This window comes from Spermophilus citellus (genome assembly GCF_964194105.1).
Source record: "Spermophilus citellus genome assembly, chromosome: 4".
Taxonomy (NCBI): domain Eukaryota; kingdom Metazoa; phylum Chordata; class Mammalia; order Rodentia; family Sciuridae; genus Spermophilus; species Spermophilus citellus.
In genome coordinates this window covers 144,148,685-144,172,244 of record NC_138185.1, presented here as the reverse complement: position 1 = coordinate 144,172,244, position 23,560 = coordinate 144,148,685, and the positions used below count along the sequence as shown (strand labels likewise).

Genomic DNA, 23,560 nt, shown 5'->3' with positions numbered 1-23,560 from the left:
ACCCCACTGAGAAATAATAGCAGTAATCATACAAATCAGAGCATCTACCATGTATGCAATAGGCCTTATATGGGTACTGCTTGGTAGTTACTTTCCCCTTCTTTTCCTTTTACTAAGTGAACCAAATAGTCATAGACACAAAATCTTAAAGATTAATAAGAGTTGACTGGGACAGTGAAAATTCTTTATTGATTCAACAATTCCTGATACAGGGATACATACGTGAACAAAAGACAAAAATGAAAGACCTCGTGAAGTTGACTTATAGATGAAGAGAAGGAAGCATATAGTAGGCAGGATGTTCTCAAAGGTATCAAGAAGACAAAGATTTTTTTTTTTTTTTTGCTTGGGATTAAACCCAGGGCATTGTACCTACCAACTGAGCTATATTCCCAGCCCAAGATTTTGCATTCAGTTTCAGAGATATCAAGATGCCATTTTCAAGTCAAACTGTGCAGAGTTCTAAAGGAAAATGAAGGGGGAAAAATTGACCAAATTGGGTAATTCAACAAAGCCATTAGTTACTTATGTGAGCATTTTTAGTACAATTGTGGCAACCTAAAGTAGAGAATGGTAAAGATGTGAAGACAATAAATAACTGTAAATCTTTTGGAATAACACTGGTCTGTGAATATAATGGGGAATTTTATTTTGATGAAGGGGCAGAGTTAAGGCAAATTCACGTGTTCTCCTTTTTAAATTAATTTGTAAACAAACAAAAAACACTCAAAAATTGATTAAGTCTCAACTTATTCATCAGTGTGTTACATAAGTGTTATCTCAGTTTTTATTGTATGATACAATACTAGTTTAATGTACATTCTCATGATATATGGATCCCACTGAATACAATTTATGTAGAAGAGAGATGGAATTCTATTTAACCATTTAATCACAATGTCTTTACTCTAAAGCCATCGCCATCTAAACATACATATAAACCCAGACCTATGGATTATGCTCTATCTTCTGATTGACAATGTATCTAACCCCATTTTGTTGCTGTTAGTTGCATTTAATATTATATAAACCCTGCAATGTTTATTGAAGAGTATTTTTAAAATTTTTGTGAGGTTTCTTCTGAATTTCTCTCCCTTCACATGAAAAATATATTAGGAAGCAAGACAGGTAACATTATCCTCGTTTTTGTAGAATAAAGATCTTAGGAAGAATTTGCAGCATACTGTGAAATAGTAGTCCTCTGTTGTTTTGGAGACCCTATAAATCATAGGAGGGAACTGCTCTAATTGTACTGTAAAACGGACTCTGTCATAATGGGTGGATTTCTGTATAACTATAAAGAAAAAAAACTATGAAATCTTTTGCTTAAAAGAACAACAACAACAACAACAACAACAAAAAACTGTGGCACTCTTAACCTAAGATTGAATCCTTGTATTAGAGGCTGGCTTAAGAAAAACACTAATGAAGAAAACTTCTAGTTGGCCTGGAAATGGAAAATCTTAGGTCTTTTTGTTTGTTTCTTTATGGAGGCAGAATAATAGAACTTCTTTATTTGACAACATTTATTGATCAACTACTGTGAGAAATTCAACTCATCATGAGTATTATGCTATGAAAATAGATTGTGACAAGGAAAGAAATGAGACATCATAGTACTAAATACAATGTAACATTCTAACACCCTGAGCTTTTTGATGACCCTTAATTCACTCCCTGGTTATGATCTCATTATCTAGTGTTTAATGCTGAATGTGGCAGCACCATCTTGGACAGTTCCCACGGATCCCATCCCAGCCTTGACCCCGAAAGAGAAATCCCCAGAATGTGGGCCATAGGTGTGAAATGCTGCAGTATTGATGAAAAAGGTCACATTTCTCTTTGAAGAAGGTAGAAACCTGGGTCTTTTTAAGACATAGGCACTTCTTTAGATGTTTTATTATAATGTGTTTTCTCAACAGACAGATTATTTCACACAAAATTCTGTTTAAAAGCCTAATTGATATGTGGCAGGTTTCTTTTTTCACTGTTTTAAATTTATATAAATGTACTTATGTATACTTTAACTTACTATGATGTCAATCTTTAGGGTACTTTTTTATTCATTGAGATATGATTTTATATACAATAAATTAACCTTTTTTAAGTGAATTGTCCTGAGCTTTGACAAACATGTATTCACATAATAATACTATGATTAAAATATAGAATGTTTTCATTATCATAAAAAAATCCCCCTGTGTCCCATGGATGATGACCCTCCTCCTGACCTCAGACTGCTGACAGCCATTGATGTGTTTTCTGTCCTTATAGTTTTGACTTTAGCAGAATGTAATATAAATGGAACTTTGCAGGATGTAAGCTTTGGATATCAGCATCTTTCACTTAATAAAATGCATTTGAGATTCATCCAAATTCATTCAGTCACCCATTCCTGGGTAGAATTTTACTTTGTGCATGTACCACCGTTGGTTTATCCTTTCATCAGCTGAAGAAGATTTGGATGGTTTCCAGTTTGGGGCAGTGTATTGGTTGATGTTTTCCAGAGAAATGAAACTAATAGAATGGGCGTGTGTATACTCACAGACATATTTAAAAACATATGTAAAGAGATTTGTTATAAGGAATTGTCTCACACAGTTATGGAGGCTGACATGTCCTAAGTCGTACAGGATAGTTGGCAGCTGGAGATCCATCATGGCTGATGATGTAGCTATAGTATGAATACAAAGGCTCAAGCCCCAGGAGAGTTAATGGTATAGTTCCAATCCAAAGGCTGGAAGATCAAGACCCAGAGACCCATTGTTTTAGTTTGAGCCTGAAGACAGGAAAAAAGTTTGTGTCCCATTTTGAAGGTCATAAGGCAAGAGGAATTTTTTTTTCTCTTAGGGAAAGTTTAATCTCTTCCTTCTATTCTGGCCTTCAACTGATTGGATGAAGTTCACCCACATTAGGAAAGGCAATTTACTTTACTCAGTCTACTGATGTTAAATGTTAATCTCATCAAAACACCCTCACAGTCACATGAAGAATAATAAATACTTCACAAATATCTAGATACCCCATGTCCCAGTCAAGTTGATATATGCTATTAACCATTGCAGGTAATTATTAAACCTGTGGAGGACATTGATGTATGGATTTTCATGTTAACCAATGTTTTTTCTTCACTTTGGCAGTTACTTAGGAATGGGATTGCTAGATCATATAGAAAGTGTATATTGAACTTCATAAGGATGGCCAAATTTCTTTCTAAAGCAGTTGTACCATTTCCAAATTCCTTCAGTGATCTGAGAGTTCTAGCTGCTCCATATTCTCACTGGCACTTGATGTTGTTTGGTTGGTTAGTCTCCATTCTTTTTTTCTTTCCCTCTCCTTCCCTCTATTCCTCCTTCCCTTCTTTCTTCCATTAGATGTGGTATGAAATCATATTAAGATTTTAATTTGCATTTCCCTGTGATGTTGAGAATCTTTATTGCTTTTTTGCTGGCCACATATGTTCTTTTCTTTGGTGAATTTCCTCTTCAAATTTTTTACCCATTTGGAGGGTGGGAATAGTTTGTTCTCTTAGCTTGTTTTAATAATTCTCTCTATGCTCTGAACAAAAATTCCTTTGTCAGATATGTGTTTTCCAATATATCTCTTGGTCAGAGACTTAATTTTCTGCTTTAATAGTGTTTTGCAAAAGACAGATGATTTTAATCTTGAAAAATTGCAATTTATTTTTTAAATAAATTTTTCTTTTAAAAACTTTTAATTGACAAACATATTTATGTATGTTGTACAATGTGATGTTTTGATGTATGTATACATTGTGGAATGGCTAAATCAAGCTGATTAACATACCCTAAAAGGATTGCATTTTTGGTGGTATATTTAAGGACTCTTTCCCTAACCCAGGGACACAAGCATGTTTTCATGTGTTTTAATTTAGATGTCTTTTTGATGAATGCAAAGTTGAATTTAGGGATGTTTATTGTTGAGTCTTATATTAGTAACAGCATCCAATTAATTTCTGTGGTATACTTTACTGACAGAAAAATCTCTAAAATCACATTTTACAAAACATGCAATTATGAAAGGAAACAGTTTTTTTAAAAAATATATTTTCCTTATAATTCCAGTATTCTACTCAAAATAAACCTTCAGATTAAAACATGAATCACAGGAAAATTTTATTTTATAGTTGAACCAGTAAGAATTAAGAACTGGGGTTGAGGTTGTGGCTCAGAGGTAGAGTGCTTGCCTAGCATGTAATAGGCACTGGGTTCAATCCTCAGCACCACATAAAAATAAAATAAAGGTATTGTGTTTACCTACAACTAAAAAATAAATGTTTTTTTTTAAAGAAATAAGAACTGCTAGAACTTTTCTTTTCATCATAAACATCTCTCTCTCAAACAGCACCATGTAAGAAATTCTGCTGTAGTTGTCTGGCATGGTAGCTGTTCACCTGGCACAGTACCTGTTCACCTGCTAGTCATTGCACACCCTTTGGCTTAGTTAAGAAGGTACACATGCTATAGTGGTGTACATATGAGCCCAGAAGCTCATAAATAGAAAAAGGAAATGAAGGAAAGAAAAGAGACCCTTGCAGCTACAACTTTCCTCACCAATGAAACAGTACTCAAGGCATCCAAATAGGTCTAGAAAGATGTTAGGAGAAACCTGGTATTCCAAAGACTGCAAACAATAAAAAAAAAAAAAAATGTTAAAACCCCCGCAAACCCCACACATTGTAGGTGTAGATACACTGGCATTATCCAAATGTATGCATACTGAGTATAGCTTTTACAGTCACAGTTGCTTTTAAGGTTAAAATTTTTAAAAAATCTCTTCTCATGAAAACTAAGTGTTTGCAGAATCACTGAAACACCTCTGTGAGTCCCTAAAACCTAGTGTATAAGCCCCCTGATCTTCTGACTTGTTTGCTTTTCAAAGAAGAAAATAAGAATATGAAACAAATTTAAGTTTACTCTGCAGCCAGGTTCTCTGACCACAATGGTTTTTTTCATGTTACCTGACCCAGATTCTAAAAGTATAGCAGAAAATATTTCTCCTTGGGTCCATTACTGAAGGAATGAAGACTGTTCTTGATTCTCTGAACCTCTTCTGGCTGCTATACTTACGTATTATACAATGAGTGTGCTTTTTGGCTCTAGTGAGCACTTTTGGAAATTCAAGACATTTCCTTTCCCAGCCTCCTCTAAGGGAAGCATCTTAGGTCGCAACCCAGAGCCTAATGAAAAACACATAAACTTTCTTGTTTTATTTGTTGATTGGCCTATAATTTAAAACCTATTCAGTGGCAGATTTACCATGTGACTAATCCTTGGGAAGACCCAAAGTGGCTAGTAGAATGTGGTTGTGGCCTAGGCACACATCATTGGTCATTTGTTCAAATAATGAAGGTAGGAAGCCAAATACCTCTTGGCTTACTCATGGACAGAAACTCAGTGGAAGTACATGGGAGTTTGGGCCTGAGAATGGCTTATTGCTTGTGTAATGAAAGCAACATGGTTGACCTGTGACACCTTTGCTGAATGAATTGACTTGTGTAGCTCTTTAACTTTCTGCAGTTGTTAAGGAAAACAGTGCATCTGAATATTAATAATAGCACTAGTAATAATAATACTGGAAAACTCATGTCAGTTCAGCTGTCCTGAAGACCAGACATAACTTATGGTTACATTGCTATTTTCAGCTAGAATATACACTTCTCAAAGTGTGAATCACAGCTAGCTTATTTTCAGAAGCCCTTGTACATAGCAGATATTCATTCAAACTTGTTTGGAGAGTAGATGGTAGCAAAGTCATCTTTGACACAATGAAGGTGTGTTTAGAGTCAGCCTGGAACAGACAATACCACCATGAAGAGTAAGCCCATGAGTAGGAATTGTCACAGCCACTCCCCCGAGCCTCCTCTTGCTACCAGAACAGCCTACATGATTTGTAAAGATATGGAAACTCTATTCTAGGCAGTAATCCTAGATTCTTACACATAAGTTTCATCTTTACTTTTATATCAGGGGGAAAAACCCTCAACAACTGGCTCCTTTTGATATGATCTGGCCTCATTTGATAATTCTGTATAACTGACCAAATAGTTTATACTTCCTACCAGTTTCCAATAAAATAAAAAGAAAACACAAACTTGGGAGTATGTTAGGCAAACATAATTGAGTTCTAAATGATACCACATCATATTTCCAAAATGATGCTATTGGACAGATGGGGCATGAGCCACAGTATAGTATCCTTTCTCATACAAGATGAGTCACCCAGAGGAAAATACTAAAATGATTGCCATAATTCCTTGTGTAATCCAGTTTGTCATAATTGTCAGGGCCAGAGTTCCTCCTCTGTTGCTTCTGACCTTGCATGTGATCTTCAATGGGTCCCACCGCTCTGGGCCAGCTCTAGCTTTAGTAATGGCAATTCAGCAGAAAATTACTAGTCCTCTCACTAGAGAAGGAAGTAGTGTTGGCTCGTTGCCTAAAAATCTGCAGTCTTGGGTTTACTCATTAGATTGGGAATTACATTTTGGAAAAATGAAGTCTGAAAGTTGTTTCCACGGATTACTCCAGTGTGTATATCCATTCTGTGACTTATATTTGGTGATAGTAATAACTTAGAAATAAAATGTTACAGAAATTCCCCATGAAGAATGATTTCTTTCTTTCTTTCTTTTTTTTTTTTTAAATTTCTCAAAACACACTCTGATGGCAATCTTCTTTTGTACTGGGTCCCAAGTAAGAACTTAAGAGCAGATTTCCAACATTTGTTCCTATTTTCCTAGGGTGACTATTCATAGTTATATTTGCTTGTACTTGATTCTTAAAATTATTGCCTTTCAAAACCAGTGTTCCATTTCATCTGAATTGAGACTCTTATTATATGAATTAAATAATGCTATGCTTTACAGTTTCATGAATAGAACTGTATTTAAGGAAGTTGTAAGAGAATGAAATTTGATGAAGTCTTGAGTGTGGAAATTATTAATTTTTAGAACTAATGGAAAGTTTGGAGGTTAAGTCCTTTTTGTTTATTAGCATATGGAATGTTTCATGGGATTTGCATGTCATCCTTACACAGAGGCTATGCTAATCTTCTCTGAGTCGTTCCAATTTTAGTATATGTGCTGCTAACGTGAGCACAGTGATTAAGTCTTAAACCTCTAATTTCAGACAATAAAATGAAGCTAAGAGGAAATTTAAAAGTTGGCTAATGGCAGGTAGCCAATGACTGAGGTAGCCAAGAGAAGGGGCTAGGTCTTTTGACACTTAGCCAATGCTTTTCCCCACTATATACCTGGGAACCAAACAATTTCATATCTATTATTTATTTAATGACTCCAGTTATTTTCCAGAAAGATAGAAGACAAATATTTTTTTAAAAATTTCTATTTTTGTGTTAGTATCCTGATTTCATAACATTAAAAATACCAAGAATGAATGGTAAGATGAACAGTAGTCTTGAAGTCTATTTCTTATAAGCAGTTTTCTTAATTACTTCATGCTCCTCTTTTTTCATCTGGAAAAAGATCAGCAATTCTCAGGTGATTGCCAAAATTATATGCTTTGATATAATACTAAATGTATTACAAAGATTTTTACATAATGGTGATATATAATATTATTAGTCATTAATTATTATTAGTTATCGTGATTAATTTATTCACTATCAAGTTGAGGAGTCATTTGTAATCAGTTCAACATGTCACAGTGGAAAGAACATGAATTTGAATCTCACACCGGATTTGCATTCTTTGTTATCCATTTTCCTGTTGTGGGAATTTACACAGGGCCCCCCACCTTATGGCCCAAGTCTGCCTCACTGAGATGTAAGGGCTAAATGAAAGTCCCAGGCACAGTGCTCTCCATGCTCATTTCATGATGGTTGCATTCTTACCCTGGTCTTCACTGAGCATCCGCATGGCAGATGAGTGAACTATTTTTACCGATGTAATGTCACTTTGTACTCTAGAATTTCATGCACTGGGTTTTACTCCCGAGGCAATGTTAGTGCTATTTTACCCTATCAATTGTCTTTTCCCCTTCTTTTCCTGCCTTGTTTCTCTATTTCTTTATCCTTCTTAGTAAGTTCTAATTACAGTGATATATCAGATGTGCCTCATGTTTCTGAGTGTCCCTGAGATGCCCTTTTGCTTGTAACTTGATGTGCTTTTATTTCTGATAAGAAAAAAATATTGATAACAGTTAATTAAAACCAGTTATTGTTAATTTATGGGGTTCTCATCAAACCCAATGCCACTCTTTTTATTAGTGGAGACTTTTGTTTCTGCAGTAGCAAAGATAAAACAATTAAATAAGGGATTATTGAAGTTCTTATGCAGCCTTCAAAAATAAAAACCCAAAAAGGACCCCATTGCTCACATATCCAAAGACAAAGATCCACTACCTTCTTGCCTTGCCCAATCACTCTGTAAGAATGGAATCCCAGCCCTTTGAGGTGCTTTGTATTCTTCAGCCCTATTTTTCTTTCCTTCCCTTCTGTATGCTCACACCACACTTTTCTGAAGTGGTGAAGCTAGAAAGCTAGGAGCTATCTAGCTTTCTCCAACCCATGAATGTAGAATTTGGAACAGTCCCTGAAAAAGATTGGCTTACTTAAGTTGTGTAGCAGATATCCTGATTTTTCTTTTCTTTTTTACTGGACCTGGCAGTACCCCTGAGAGAGAATGTTCATAACAACAAAACGCCAAAGGGTGGTTTTTCTGCAGTGCTTGGCACCAACACGGTGTCTTTCATCAGTAGGCACTTTTCCATCTTCTTTTTGACAGACACGCTTGTGGAGACCAGACAAGCAAAAGTTTCCCTCTGTTGCTTGGGTTTCAGTACCCTGTGTTCCTTCGATGCTATCTCTAAGCAGTGGTAAGGTGGAGGATATTAAAAATTAATGAGGATTTGGTAGGTGAAGGAGAGCCAGCCCCAGAGGAGACTGGGGGAGTTACCCAAAGCCCATTTCCTAATCAGATTAGAATCACAGATGTGGTTAAGTTCTACTGGACAGTTTATGATATGTATGGGAATATCCTCTGCACTTGCTGTGGTAGAACACTTGTCTATCAAGTATTCTGAATTATGAAAACTAAATATGATTTACGTCAATGTTTAGAACCTTTATTTAAAAACAAAACTTAAATGTTTCATCTGAATTTTCATGGCCAAAAATGGGAAAAGTGGGCAGAAAACAGAATAGTGTGACTGCTCTGAACAGTTTGCATTAGTCTGGAAGTGATGACCATGAGGCCTTATCACTTATGCTGTACATGGGAATATCAAAGATAGAAGGGGACTTCATCTCTTTTTATTGTATTTTGGAGCTTCCAGTGTCCCTGTGTGGGTAATACAGAGGAACAAGGAGGTCTTCATATTTTCAGCTGAAGAAATCATCAATTCAGTAAGCAGTTGTGGATCACTAATTAGCCAAAGAGTGTGTAATGTTCTGAAAGTTTAAACACAAATAAGGTGTGGTCCCCCACTGCCTGGAGCGTTCAGATTTGCGAAGAAGATAAACTTATAAATGACTGTCATGTAGTATGAACCTAGAAAGTTTGTTGGCAACAAAGACAAAGGAAAACTTATTAAGAAAAATCAAAAAAAAGATTCAGCTGAGCTTTACTGGATATTTCTTTATGGTTTCCACTAAGTGAAAATGGAGAGAAAAGGTGTGCTAAGTAGAGGAAACAGCATGTGCAGAAGCATGAAGATGTGGGAGTTGATCATACCTATGAGCTGTAATGGGGCAACAAGGAAAGAATAGAGATGTCTGGAAAAGTAGATAGGGGTCAAGTTCTGAAGAGCCAGGAGTATCATGTAAAGAATTTAGCTTTGTCTGTTTGTAGAATAATTATTCTCAACATGGGTAATGAAGGGATAGCTCCCCCAAATTGGGACATATCAGAATTAGGAAGGGGCTTTTTAAAATAACACATGTTCCCATGAAGATTCTGAAATAATGCAAGTAAAAGTCATTTCCAAAAAGAACCCACTGATACTATGATGTCATACTATCTGAGCTGTTGTTTTAGAACAGACTAAAGTTACTGTTGGTTTCAACTCTGGCTCCTAGTGAAATCTTCTGAAAAGCTTTAAGGATACCAGTGTGAGGTATTATCTTGGACTGATTAAGTGAGGATCTCTGGAAATGGGTCTGATTGCCAGTATCTTCTACCAAACTTTCCAGGTGATTCTATTGGGTAGTTGGACTAAGAGGTCCTCCAGTAGACCAACAGACATAGTACAAATGAAAGAGAACAGAATGATTTAATAGTTACCTTCTCAAAGTTTGAATCTTGCTTAGGAGATGGCTGTAGATCAACAGACTGTTGCAGGTGGGAAAAGGATGTGACCAAAAGTGAAAATAATAGAAGGGAACAAGTTATGAGTAGAGGAATGTAGATAAAACTTGGGGAAGACTGGAAATATGTCAAAGCTGTCTCTTTTCAGATAATGTACTGGGGTCAATGCAATGGACCTTTAGCAGGGAGAGTCCAGGAGAGAAAAACTGGTGGGGCCTCATATGTCCTAAAGAATACTTATCTAAAAATGTATAGAGGATTTATAATTGCTTGTCGGCTGCTTACAAGTGTGTTTAATGTGCAAGTAAAGCAGTCTTAATGTTCCCTTGGTCTACCTTTATTTTTAGTTTTGTCTGCCAATGCCAGGGCTAGGAGAGATAAAAAAAAAATACAGAAACAAGGCCAAGGATAGTTCATAAAGGTTACCAGAATGCTGGGCAAGTATTGTCTGGAAGTATATAATTTTCAAACAAAGTTCTGCCCCATGTTTGAATCACCACATCATTACCAGTGTCTCTAAAACTGAAACTAGAGAAAGAAGGGGAAGTAGCTCACAGTTTGTATGTGCAGAGAAGTTGAAGTTAACAGGTAGTAGAGTGACAAATAGGGTTAAAAACTAGCTTTCTGTAAAGCTTATTTCATGGTATGCATGGACCTGTGATACCTCATTTGTCATACAGAGGGGCACAATTAGAAATAATTGATAGGATATGGACAGATATGGAATGAATGAAGGTCTTATTACTTTAATCACTTCAAATTACTGTGTTATGCTGAGCTCATGAATGCACCACAACTGGAACAATCAAAGGGGGATCATGAAGCAGGAAAGAACAAAGGTAAGTTGTTTTTGTCTGACACAGGGATATTTAAATCTTAGCAATCGACAGGGCTTCTTACTGTCATCTCAGCATATTGGTGTGGAGTCTATGGAAAGGCACTGTTTTCCTTATTTGGTTGTTCTCCATATCTGTGGGTATGGTTTGTGAGGAACCCTTTCATGGACTCTATATTTGGTAATTTGCCCCTTTTCTTGGGTGTTTGCAGCAGAAGAAGGGTACTGAGTGAATATAGTGTTTGCAAAGCCCCACAGGCATGAAGAGCATGGTGCTGGGAGAGGCAGGAAGTAATGTTACGTAAGACTGGAATCAAGGGCTTCTCTGGGTTAGGGGTAAGAATCCAAAGTGGAGAAAGTAGGCAGAAAACAGGTGAGAAATGCTGCCTATGCTAAAATGCCCCATTGTCATTGTGTAAGCAGTGGCTAAGTGGTGAAGGCATTTTAAGGAAAAAAAGTATGTATTTATTTTTTTGAAAAATGTTCCTGGAACCAGGGTTGGCTAAACTTGGGTCAGAAAACATTACTTAGGTGGCTTTTGCTACTGTCCGGGTAAAGAGGACCTAGTGAAAGGTTGAGGTTGTGGAGATGAAAACAAAGGAATGAATCAGAGAAATCTCTGAAACTTATTGAAAAACAAATAGTTCATTGAGTATGAACCCAGCATGTTACCCTGTCTCTAGATGTGGTAATTGGTGAGTGATGATGCCACTAACTACCAGAGGAATTTCATGGGGCGGGGGCAGAAATTGAGATTCAGCAACAATGAATTCAATTTCAGACATGTTGAGTCTGAGGGAGCTGATTAAATATGCAGGTAGATTTTGGTTTGAAAGGGTAGTTGGAATTATGGCCTTAAGGTATGAATTTAGAAGTCACCAGCGTATAGTGAATGAATTTTATTTACCATATAAGGACATAGAACCACCTAGAAACTGAGAGAGAAAACAAATGGCAAGGAAGATGCCTGGGGATCAGTATTCAAAGCATGAATGGAGGAAGAGGGTGAATGCAGACACCAGGGGGGTGGGAGGAGTAGAGTGTAGAATCAGACGTCCAAGGAAGCAGAGGCAATTTCAAGGGACATGCAACAGTGCCAAGAGGAGAGGGCAAAACCACTGAAAAATGCTGATTGAAGGTGACAATCAAACCATGGTGTTAATAGGACAGTAGGATGGAAACTAAGTGCAGTTGGTTTAAAGGGAAAGGGTGAGAAAACATAAAGCAAAGATCAAATACAGTTTTCAAAAGCTTTGCTGTGAAGAAACCCGGGTAGGATGAGAAGGAGCATGACAACTACTTGTGTGAAAGAAGGATGTGGATATCCTTATCTTTGCTTTAGAACATGGAACAGGGTAGATACAAGATACTGAGAAGTGTGCTAAGTCCCTAGCAAGTTGATGTGGCTGCTGGCCTTTGATCTGTCAGGCACTGAAAAAGACAATGATAAGGACAGCAACTGTACAGCAGTATGTTCCAAATGCTGTTCTGTGTGATGTTTTATATATGGAAATTTGTCTGCCTCTTATTGCTGCTCTGTGAAGTGGATCCTATTATTATCATTCCTGTTTTACTTACAAGAAAAATATAACAGATAAGTTAAATAACCTGCCAAATTTGTGGTTTGCCCACTATGTTGAACCCATGTATTAAATCAGAGCCACCAAAACAACATAGGAATACAAATCAGCAGATTTAAAACAGGTTTGGTTGAGAAGTGGTGTCTCAGGCATTTGCTGTAGACACAGGGTTCAGATGTCTATTATAGAGATGTCTTATATCCGTGGTATATGTTTTTGCAATTGTTTTACTTGTGAAGAAGCTGAAGATTGAGTCAAATGATGCCCCTGTCAGGTTATTTCACTGTTAGCCTTTTTGGAAGAAGGTTTAGTAGGGAATACCAAGTAAGAGTTAGTCTGTGGTGACTGACCTGAACTAGTCATGAGAATTAAATTAAATGCTGGCAAATTATTTGGGGTGGAAATTAGAGTAGGATGTTGGGGAGTTGAGGATGGAGATGGAGATGGTGCATTATTGAAATAGAGATGATCTTGACCACATAGTTGGATTAAGCTTGAAATTTACTTTCAGGCAGTTGGTAGTGGAACCCATGAAAACTTGGAAAAACTTTTGTATTTGTGGTACATTGTTCATCTTGATGCCTTAAGCTTTTCCTAGTTCCAGGCCTAGGACTCAACTAAGGTAACATTATTTGAAAATTTATAAGAATAATGGGAATTTGTTAGTCGCTCACTCTAATATTGTCATTATTAACAGTAACAGAAATACTTATTCAGAACTTACTGGCACAGTGCCTACTGTTTTATACAAATGTCTCATTTTACCTTTATAAAAGTCCAGGAGATGACTCCCTTTTATCCTCACTTTGCTTGTGAGGAAACTCAGACTGTTGGACATAGTGTTCTCTGCCTAAGATCACAGAGCTGACAAGTGGCTCAGCTAAGGTGGGAGCCAGGTGGTGTGATTTCAAACCCAGACTCCAAAATAGACAGTGCCTAGAACTCTCCTAGTCCATCTGAGTTGGCTTAGGGCTACCAAGTCCACAGGTAAGAAGATCAGCCTTAGAAAAAAACCTTTAAATTCTACTCACTATAGCTATTTAGGGACTGGCTTGCGAAAATGAACATTAGAGAGAAGTTGAGCCTCATTACAAATAATTGAAAGTGACAATAAGTAAAAAGGCTTCCTATGACTTTATCTTGCTCAACTAGGCCATTAGAAGTATATCTTTAATTTTTCACCATCAAAGGTTTTGGGAATGTATATGTACTTTTGCATTTAGATCTTTGTGGGCTAAAATTTTGGTGAAGAAAGACCCAACTAGCCATAGAAAGGATCTTGAGACAATGATTGTTGATATAACAGTGACTTCCTCCATGTACCTCATCAGTGCTGTGTACTAAAGACAGCACTGACACTGATTTCAACTTGTGGAGTTAATAACCTGATGGGGGAGGTAAAAATTATGCAAACTCACCAAAAATATTTAATTTCCATTTCACTGGATTTTGAAAACTAAGTTTTCTTCCATCCTTAGAGGCACACCAGCTCTGTGTACAAAACTACACACTCAATGCATTAAAATAGCTGAAGAAATAAGCATGAAAAATAATTTTGTGAAACCCATAAAATACAGTTTAAAATGCTGATGTGTTTTTCAAAGTGGTGAACTTTAGTTTCCCCCTTTTCTACGTATTTATGTTGAAATTATTATGAAACAGACATAAATACTGATCTTGGACAGTAGTGATATGGGAACTCTTTAAAAAAATATGTATCATTGCTGCTTTAATGCCCTCCATTTCTGCTGTACTGTCCTGGAAACCTGATAAAGGAGACCTTCTAAGAAAAATATGGAAAAATAGAAGCTAAACAGAAGGATCTCCAAACCACTTTTTTTCTTATAGTTCTCTTTTTTTCCCCCAAAACCAAACCAAAAGTTATGAAAGATATATTCAAACCTTTATTAAAAATTTTGTTTTGCATTTGATATGAAAACTGGGTGAAAGTTCTTAAGTAACGGATTTACTCTAAACCTTAATCCACAGTTAATTATCTCCCATGAGCTCAGATTGGATGAAATTACCCATCAAGTCCCAGCTGTGTAGGTCCCTGGAAAATTCATAAAGTGAAATTTACACCCTATTGGATTCTCAAAAGAATGTTCCTGTATTTGACTGCATTTATGTGGGGTGTTTGACAGTGGCACACTGATGGTATTGAGATCATTTTTATTTTGAATTTATATATATATATATATAAAATTTAAAATTTATATATAAATATGAATATTTATATTTATATACATATATATGTATATAAATGCTTTCCTTTCCCACTGATTTTTCCTACAGGCCCAATTTGAACTTCAGGCATTTCATATCCGGGGTGAGCATGCAGTGATAACAGCGAGACTAGAAGAAACCATTGAAAATCTTAAACACGAGTTAGAACACAGATGGCGAGGAGGAGGTGAAGAGATGAGAGATGTCTGCATCTCCACCGATGATGGCTGCCCTCCAAAGGCCTACAGAAATGTGTGTGTCCAGACAGACAGAGAGACCTTCCTCAAACCCTGTGAAGGTGAAAGCAAGACAACCAGAAGTAACCAAATAGTACCCAAAAAGCTGAATATCTCCTCTTTAAGTCAGCTTTCTCCCCCAAATGACAACAAAGACATTCATGTACCACTTCAGACTGGGGAAGGCATCTCATCAAATCAGCAAAATATATCACCCCCGCCTCCTCCACCGCCTCTACCCCCTACCATCCCTCCCCCTCCACCCCTCCCGCCTGGACTTGGACCTCTGCCACCAGCGCCTCCACCACCACCTGTGACTGCTGGGCCACCACCACCTCCTCCTCCGCCCCCTCCACCACCTCCACTACCTCCAAGTGCAGGACCTCCCCTACCTCCTCCCCCACCACCACTACCTAACTCCCCAGCTCTACCCAGCAGTGGGGGACCTCCTCCTGCTCCAACACCCCCTGGACTTGTACCCCCACCTCCTCCTGGACTCTTCTTTGGACTCAGCTCTTCTTCTAGCCAATGTCCTCGGAAACCAGCCATTGAGCCCAGTTGTCCTATGAAGCCTTTGTACTGGACTAGAATACAAATAAGTGATAAGAGGTAAGCTCTTCCCTGGTCTGTTCTCATCTTGTGAATTCTAAGGATTTTGTCCACTTGAATGCGATACAAGAATTCCTTAGATAAATAATCAGGTTGCAATGTCTAGGGAGAAGATCCATCTCTACCAGGTCCTCTCGTACACTCTACAAATTGATGCTGGGAGAAACATGTGTTCAGTGTCTGATTCTTCTCTAAGATAATCACTTTGTAGATTTTACAAGAATCCAGGTCTAAGCGAGGGACTTCTCCAGTATACCTGTAACTAATGAGTAATCATAAAGAAACTGAATCTATACTATATATTCACTGAAGACTTTTAGGGTATCTTTTATGATATACTTTTCTTTTGTTTTGTTTTTAGATGCTATCACCAGCCTTATGTTCTGGATATTTAAGTTATGTGTATTTTTCAGTTTTTGTTAAAAGAATGAGACATGGCTGACTTATTAGTTCTTTAGATCAGAAGAAAGTCCTAAAATATAAATTCCCTCTGCTTGAACTCTAGTTCATCTACCTGCTCACATCCTTGCATCTTTATTCCTTGTTTCCCTTCAGAGAAAGCACTAGTGTGTGTATAACTAACATGGATAGACAGATGGCACCTTTTCATTTGTATTGTGATTAAATTTGGCCCGAAAGGCAACACTATCTGGTGGCTCAGAAACTTCCTTGCAAACAGATCTGAGTCTCGTTACTTCTGCCTAGTTTCTGAGCCTGTCAGGAAGACAATGAAAGATGTTGAGTTATTTCTTGACCACTTTTTTAGTTTTGGAGTTTGTTTGCAAAGAACATTAATAGAGAACACATTTCTAAACTTATTCCCTAAATCAAGATATGGTAGTGAATTTTTAAGTTGATACAACATTTTGCTTAGAGAAGGCAGGACACTAATCAAAATAACATGTGGCTCACAATTATAAACAACCAGAACTTGCAGGAGGAGAAATGGAGAATGCCTTAAAACCATGTGAAAATAAACCAAGAGTTTATTTTAGACTATCTTGTTATTTTTTAAATGCCAATTCTTATAATTTCCCAAATGAATGCCTTAAAAAATGAGATCATCTTGAAATAACTCCTATCATTAACTAACATGCTTGTAGTCTCCTTTCCCATCTGAGACTCAGGTATGTCCTGAGAAATGAGTTCCCAGAAAATTTATTTTGAGTTGTGTTCCTTTATTAGTGTTCTCAAATTAGTGTGCAGTCATTCCAGGGTGATGAATCCCACCTGTTGGCCCTGGAGTAGTGTGTTTGCCAGCACACAGAGCTGTTCCACACCTGTGTCTCACTAGTCTGACTTCATTCCCTGAGAGACTTCATGAACAACCAGTATCACAGACCATAGCAGCCATATAACAATTTCACTGGAAGATATGGGCCATGTGCCCACTACTCAAGGTGGGATAAAGTCAGGCTGGGAATAGTTGTTGCACATTTTATTCCTTTTATCATTTGCCATTTATTTATTTACACTGGGCATTGAACCCAGAAGGACCTTGTGTATGCTAGGCAAGTGATCTACCACTGAGCTACATCCTCAGCCTTGTAGTTCACCATTTTGAGAAAGAAAACAATTGAATACTTGGAATACTCAGTTCCTCCTAGTTTTTCGATCTATCTAGAGCTTTATTTTTGAGCAAAATGAAAAGGTGATGAATGGGACATTGAGAGAGCTGGTACTTGGTGAATGTGTCAGCCTGGAGTCTGAGTGCTGGCTGTGGGGGCTGCCCTCCACCATGTTAAGACCCTAGCATGGCCACTTCCTATAGGCACCACACTTTCAGTCCTTTTCATCTTGAGTCCCTCAGAATACTTTGTACCTATGAGCACAAATGCTTTTTTTTTTTTCCCAGTGAAAATGATTTGGAGAGTCTGAATAGTATTCACTGATGAGTAAAATGAAAATCACTTGGGAGGTGAGATGGTATTTTAATATTTTGTGCAGCTAGAGGGGCGAGCACTTTGTATAATAGATACATGATAAATTTTGTTCTTGATCTTCTGGGAAACCGGGAACAAAATGTGAATTCAGCTCACCAACCAAAATTCCTTTTCACCACTTGCATGAACTGATTTGTTTTTTCTTTTGCCACTTTTCCTTCTTTGATGTCTATCTTTCGATTTCTAGAGTAGGAAAGGCACATTTGAAGAAAAACAAATCCTCTTCTAATTACTTTTCCAGCTTACTCTAGTAAGTTTGGTCTTCCCTGCCCACTTCCACATTTTCTTCCCTTTTCAGCTATAATTGTATGTTCAGTGGTCAGAAAACAGTTGACCATTATGGCAGGTCATCCTGTGTGAGCAAGTCCTTGTTACTGCCCTACAACTCTTCAGAGAAGGTGTTCCAGAATTCATTTATTTAGAATTGGAAATGCTTTTCCCACAAAAACCGTGCCATAAATGGTAATGAGTTGCTCAATTTGACTCTCAAATTCAATTTGCTCCAGAATATCAAGTCAATTATAACACTAGCCATACTGGCCTGACTCCAGTGTCAATGGAGCTGACCAGCCAGGTTACAGTAGAGGAAAGATAGGTGTGACATGTCTGCCTGATTACAGCAACACTTCCTTGCAGGCACTCCTCCTTACCTGCCCAGAATCTGCCTGAAGCCCAGACCAGTAGCCCTTACCAGGGCTCGCTCTCCTAATCAAGATCCCCCTTTCTGGCAGGTGCAGTGGCGCACACCTATAATCACGGTGGTTCAGGAGGCTGAGGCAAGAGGATCACGAGTTTAAATCCATCCTCAGCAACTTAGTGAGGCCCTAAGCATTTCAATGAGACTCTGCCTCAAAATAAAAAATAAAAAGGGCTGGGGGTGTGGTTTAGTGTTCGAGTGCCCCTGATTCAATCCCTGGTAACTGCCCCTTCACCCCCCTGCCAAAAAAAGATCCCCCTTTCCTCAATGCAGCTGAGACGAGACTTTAACATAATATTATCCATAATGGTATTTCATAATTTGAAAAACAGATTTCAAATCAAAATTAATTGAGTCATAGAAGGTGTGACTGAGGAAGGAACACAGATGACTCACCTCATTGGGACTGTTCTAGCTCTTGGGATGAGGCATGCTTTCTCAGGTGTTTATTATATTGTTATACTTTATAACTTAAGTATGTCCTATATATACTGTTAAATGGCTCAACTATTATATTAGAAAAATTATAATTAAAAAAAGTGGAAGGAAAAATGGAATGTGTCCAGAACCAAAATGTCATCTTTCATGAGAAAGACAGACCTTCTGTATCAGCCTCTGGAGCCATTGGGATTATAGGCATGTACCACAGCACCCTGTTGGAGGTGGGGTATTATTAATCAAATACTTTTAAAGGGGCACAGACTACACACATACTAACGACTTTGAACTAAGTTTACTTAATCCTGAAAATTATATTTAAAACCCATAGAAAAAGTCCAAATAGGGCAGATCTTTACCTTACTACTCCATTTTCAGGTCCTTTAAGAATGTCTATGTCTCAGAATTGGTTATCTCTTCAATGATGCCCACTTTTGCCTGTCATGTGATAGAAATGTTCCAGATTTAGGAGAACCTTGTGACCACAACCTCAGGCCCAGGACTTCTATTCCCAAAATGTTTCCCTAGAGCTTTCTGATTATCTAATGACTATACTTTTTTTGGAAGTGTGTGTTTGTGTGTGTTTAAATGTTTTATGGTGTATTTTGACTTTAAAAGTATAGCATAAAAGATTTCCTCTAAACTTTATAAGGGCTTTATATTTTTTACATTAAATAAAAATGAATTAGAAGGAGATATAATTGTATTATATTCTCTTCTGCTTTTGTTCTGAAGGTTAACTTGCCATTTTCTCATTTAAGCCAAAATGCTACACCGACCTTATGGGATTCCTTAGAAGAACCTGATATTCGGGACACTAGTGAATTTGAGTATTTATTCTCCAAAGACACAACTCAACAGAAGAAAAAACCTCTGTCAGAGACCTATGAGAAAAAAAACAAGGTCAAAAAGGTATTGAGTGATTATAGTAATGGTTTTAATTACATATACATTTTGCCTCTGTGGGAATATACTATGTACTGCTGCTTTACTTTCCCTCTGTTTTCAGAAAACGTTTTGGAAGGTTTTGAGTCATAAATGGCAAAAGGGAGCCAATAATGAAAGAAATCTGTGCTTGCTATTTTGGTTGTATCTTCTGAATTTTCAAAATTTAACCTGGATTTTTTCACAATTAATTCTGTTGGGAAAAAAATGTAATATTTAATTTGTTGTAAGTGAAAGTAGCTTGTAAGCTATATGAAAAACAGGGTTCAGCCAGGCATATTGGCACAGGCCTATAATCCCAGCAGCTCAGGAGGCTGAGGCAGGAGGATCACCAAGTTCAAAGTCAGCCTTAGCAACTTAGCGAGGCCTTAAGCAACTCAGTGTCTCCAAATAAAATATTTAAAAAGGGCTGAGGATGTGGCTCAGTAGTTAAGTACCCCTGGTTTTAATCCCTGGTACCAAAAAAGAAAAAAAAAGAAAGAAAAACAGGATTTATTTATAAATTTATTCATTTAATGAATATTTACTGGGATCTTATGGTGCCCGGGTGGTTCTAGGCCTACACTGCACAGTACAACTATGTAGCTAGTTAAGTAATAAATAAAATAGATATTCACTTTCACTATCCTTGTGACTTGTGACTACCATATGGAATAGTGCAGAAATCAAACATTTCCATGATTACAGAAATTTCAGATGAACAACGTTGTCTAAGTATTTGGAATATTTTGGTTAAAAAAGCAATGAAACTAGTGATCCTTGCCTGTAGAGCTCATATTAACCATCAACATTGAAAACAAACCTTGTCAGTCCCCTTGTGGAGAAGTGGAGCAGAGTGAGGCGTGCCAGCTTTGCAAGGTGGGGACGGGGTCTTCAATTCTAAAGAAAGTGCAGTTCTCACTGAGGAGGTGATTTCTCAGCAAACGCGAGAACTATGAGCCGCTGGTCATCTTTGAGAGAATGAGTTTACCATCCCAGCAGTCAGGCAGACGTGAGGCAGACTGTCTGTGGGGTCTAAATCAAAAGCACTAGGCCCTTTAACTTCGTGTACCTTAGTCCCCGAGCCATAGCACAAGGTGAAGTCTGCAGAGGTTTGGAATTGTCCCCTCCAAAGGTCCATGTATCAAAGACTTGGCTCCCAAGTTCCTGTTAGTAGAAGTTGGTGAGACCTTTAGGAGCTGGAGCCTAGCAAGAGGTCTTTAGGACATTGGGAGTATGCCCTTAAAAGATAATATGGGATTCAAATCTTTTCCTCTCTCTCTTGATCATGAAGTGAGTAGTTAGTTCTGTTGTGCACCCCTGTTCTGATGTGCTGCCCTTGACAGAGGCCTGAAGCAATGGGGCCACCTGATCTTTTAATTGAACCTCCAAAACTGTGAGCCAAAGTAAACCTTTTCCTTCTGTAAGTTAATTATCTCAGGTATTTTGTTACAGTGACAAAAGCTAACACAACATCCACTCATACTACTAGTCTAAGTGATGATTAAATGAAGTAAATGTGTGTGTTAGGTTCATTATAGTTCCTGGCACACAATCAGTCCTCAACCTATGATAGCTAATGGCATTTTTGCCACTGCTACTATTTCTCTGTATTGGTGTTTTGATATAGCAGAGGTGATGTTAAGAAGACAATAGAATAGTTGTGATGTTGATTTTCTTTTTTTTAAAATTATTATTCTTTTGGGATATATATGACAGTAGAGTATACTTTGACATATATACCTGGAGTATAACTTATTCTAATTAGGATTCTATTCTTGTGGTTTTACAGGATGTAGAGTTACCCTGGTCATGTATTAGTATACAAGAATAGGAAAGTTTTGTATGATTAATTCTACTGTCTTTCCTATTCCTCTCACCCCTCCCTTCCCTTTATTCCCCTTGGTCTAATCCACTGAACTCCTATTCTTCCCCTCTTCACCCTCTCTTGTTGTGGGTTAGCATCCAAAAATCAGAGATAACATTTGGTCTTTGGTTTTTTGGGATTGGTTTATTTCACTTAGCATGATATTCTCCAGGTCCATCTATTTTCTGGAAAATGCCGTAATTTCATTTTTCTTTATGCCTGAGTAATGTTCCATTGTGTATATGTACCACATTTACTTTATCCATTCATCAGTTGAAGGGAACCTACGTTGGTTCCATAGTTTAGCTATTGTGAATTGAGTTGCTATAAACATTGATGTGGCTGCATCACTGTAGTATGACGATTTTAAGTCCTTTGAGTATAAGGCTTGGAGTAGGATAACTGGGTCAAATTATAGTTCCATTCCAAGTTTTTTGAGGAATCTCCATACTGCTTTACAGAGTGGTTACATGAATTTACAGTCCTACCAGCATTATATGAGTGAACCTTTTCTCCCACGTCCTTACCAATATTTGTTGTTACTTGTATTCTTGATAATTGCCATTCTGACTAGAGTGAGATATGAAATCTCAGTGTAGTTTTAATTTGCATTTCTCTTTTTGCTAAAGAAGTTAAACATTTTTTCATATATTTTTGACCATTTATGTTTCTTCTTTTGTGAAGTGCTTGTGTGCCATGACCCGTGCATCAAGAACAAAGGATTTTGAGTAGGGGCGATAGGAGATTAAGAAAAACACAGAGACAAAGAAAAACACCGAGACATTTTTAAGAAATGCTGGGGCCAGGTGGGATACTGTCATCTGATGGAGGAATTAGTGACCCAGAACTAACTCAGCATGTTTATTATATAGGATCTCATAATCAGAAAGGTAAACTACAGAAGCTTTGTAAATTGTTCAAGGCTTGTGAGTTGTCAGGAGGCTTCTTTTGCACTAAAAAGTTTCAGAGCTAGAAACATTTTGTAGCTGTTCTGCTATTACAGTGTTAGGAGCCTCCTGTGGCTATCCTCCTGTACCAGAAAACCCATTGTACTGGAACGTCTGATAACTATTCATGTCAGAGGCCATACCAAGGCTGCTCACATCCTCACCTTTGGTAAGGAATGTTTCCCAGGCTTGGCTTTTGCCTACACCACACTGTCACCTGCTGATCAGAGCTCATTTGCTCTCCACACTTGTTCAGTTCCTTTGCCCATTTATTGATTTTGTTTTTTTGTGTTGAGGTTTTGAGTTCTTTGTATATCCTGGAGATTAATGCTATATCTGAGATGTAAGTGGCAAAGGTTTTCTCCCATTCTTGATTGTTTCTTTAATTTGAATCCATCCTATTTATTGATTCTTGATTTTACTTCTTCCCCTTTAGGAGTCTTATTGAGAAAGTTAGTTCCTAAGTGGCATGATAGCAATTTGGGGCTACCTTTTCTTCTAGTAGGTGCAGGGTCTCAGTTCCAGTGCCTAAGTCCTTGATCCACTTTGAGTTGAGTTTTGTGCAGGTTGAGAGATAGAGGTTCAATTTCATTCTACTACATATGGATTTCCAGTTTTCCCATCACCATTATTGAAGAGGCTATCTTTTCTCCAATGTATGTTTATGGTGCCTTTGTCTAGTATGAGTTAACTGTATTTATTTATTTTTATATTTTTCCCTTAGTTGTTGCTAGATCTTTATTTTATTTATTTTTATGTGGTGCTGAGAATCAAACCCAGTGCCTCACACTTGCAAGGCAAGTACGCTACTGCTGAGCCCCAGCCCCGAGTTAACTGTATTTATATAGGTTTTTCTCTGTGTCTTCTATTATGTTTCATTGATCTTCAAGCCTGTTTTTCTTGTGCCAATATCATGCTGTTTTTTGTTACTATAGCTCTGTAGTGTAATTTAAGGTGTGTTATTGTGATGCCT

The 23,560-nt window shown here is 37.5% G+C and overlaps 1 protein-coding gene across 4 annotated transcripts in view; it reads left to right on the top strand.

Moving 5' to 3' along the window:
• Nucleotides 1-23,560, top strand: part of FMN1 (formin 1) — a gene marked incomplete at its 5' end in the record, with an annotated part of 399,390 nt that overhangs the window by 174,475 nt on the left and 201,355 nt on the right. For all 4 annotated transcript variants that reach the window (XM_081291956.1, XM_081291955.1, XM_081291954.1 and 1 more), the window contains 2 exons: nt 14,996-15,771; nt 19,611-19,761. In XM_081291956.1, coding sequence (XP_081148082.1) covers nt 14,996-15,771; nt 19,611-19,761 — 927 coding nt within the window. The remainder of the gene's footprint in view (nt 1-14,995; nt 15,772-19,610; nt 19,762-23,560) is intronic.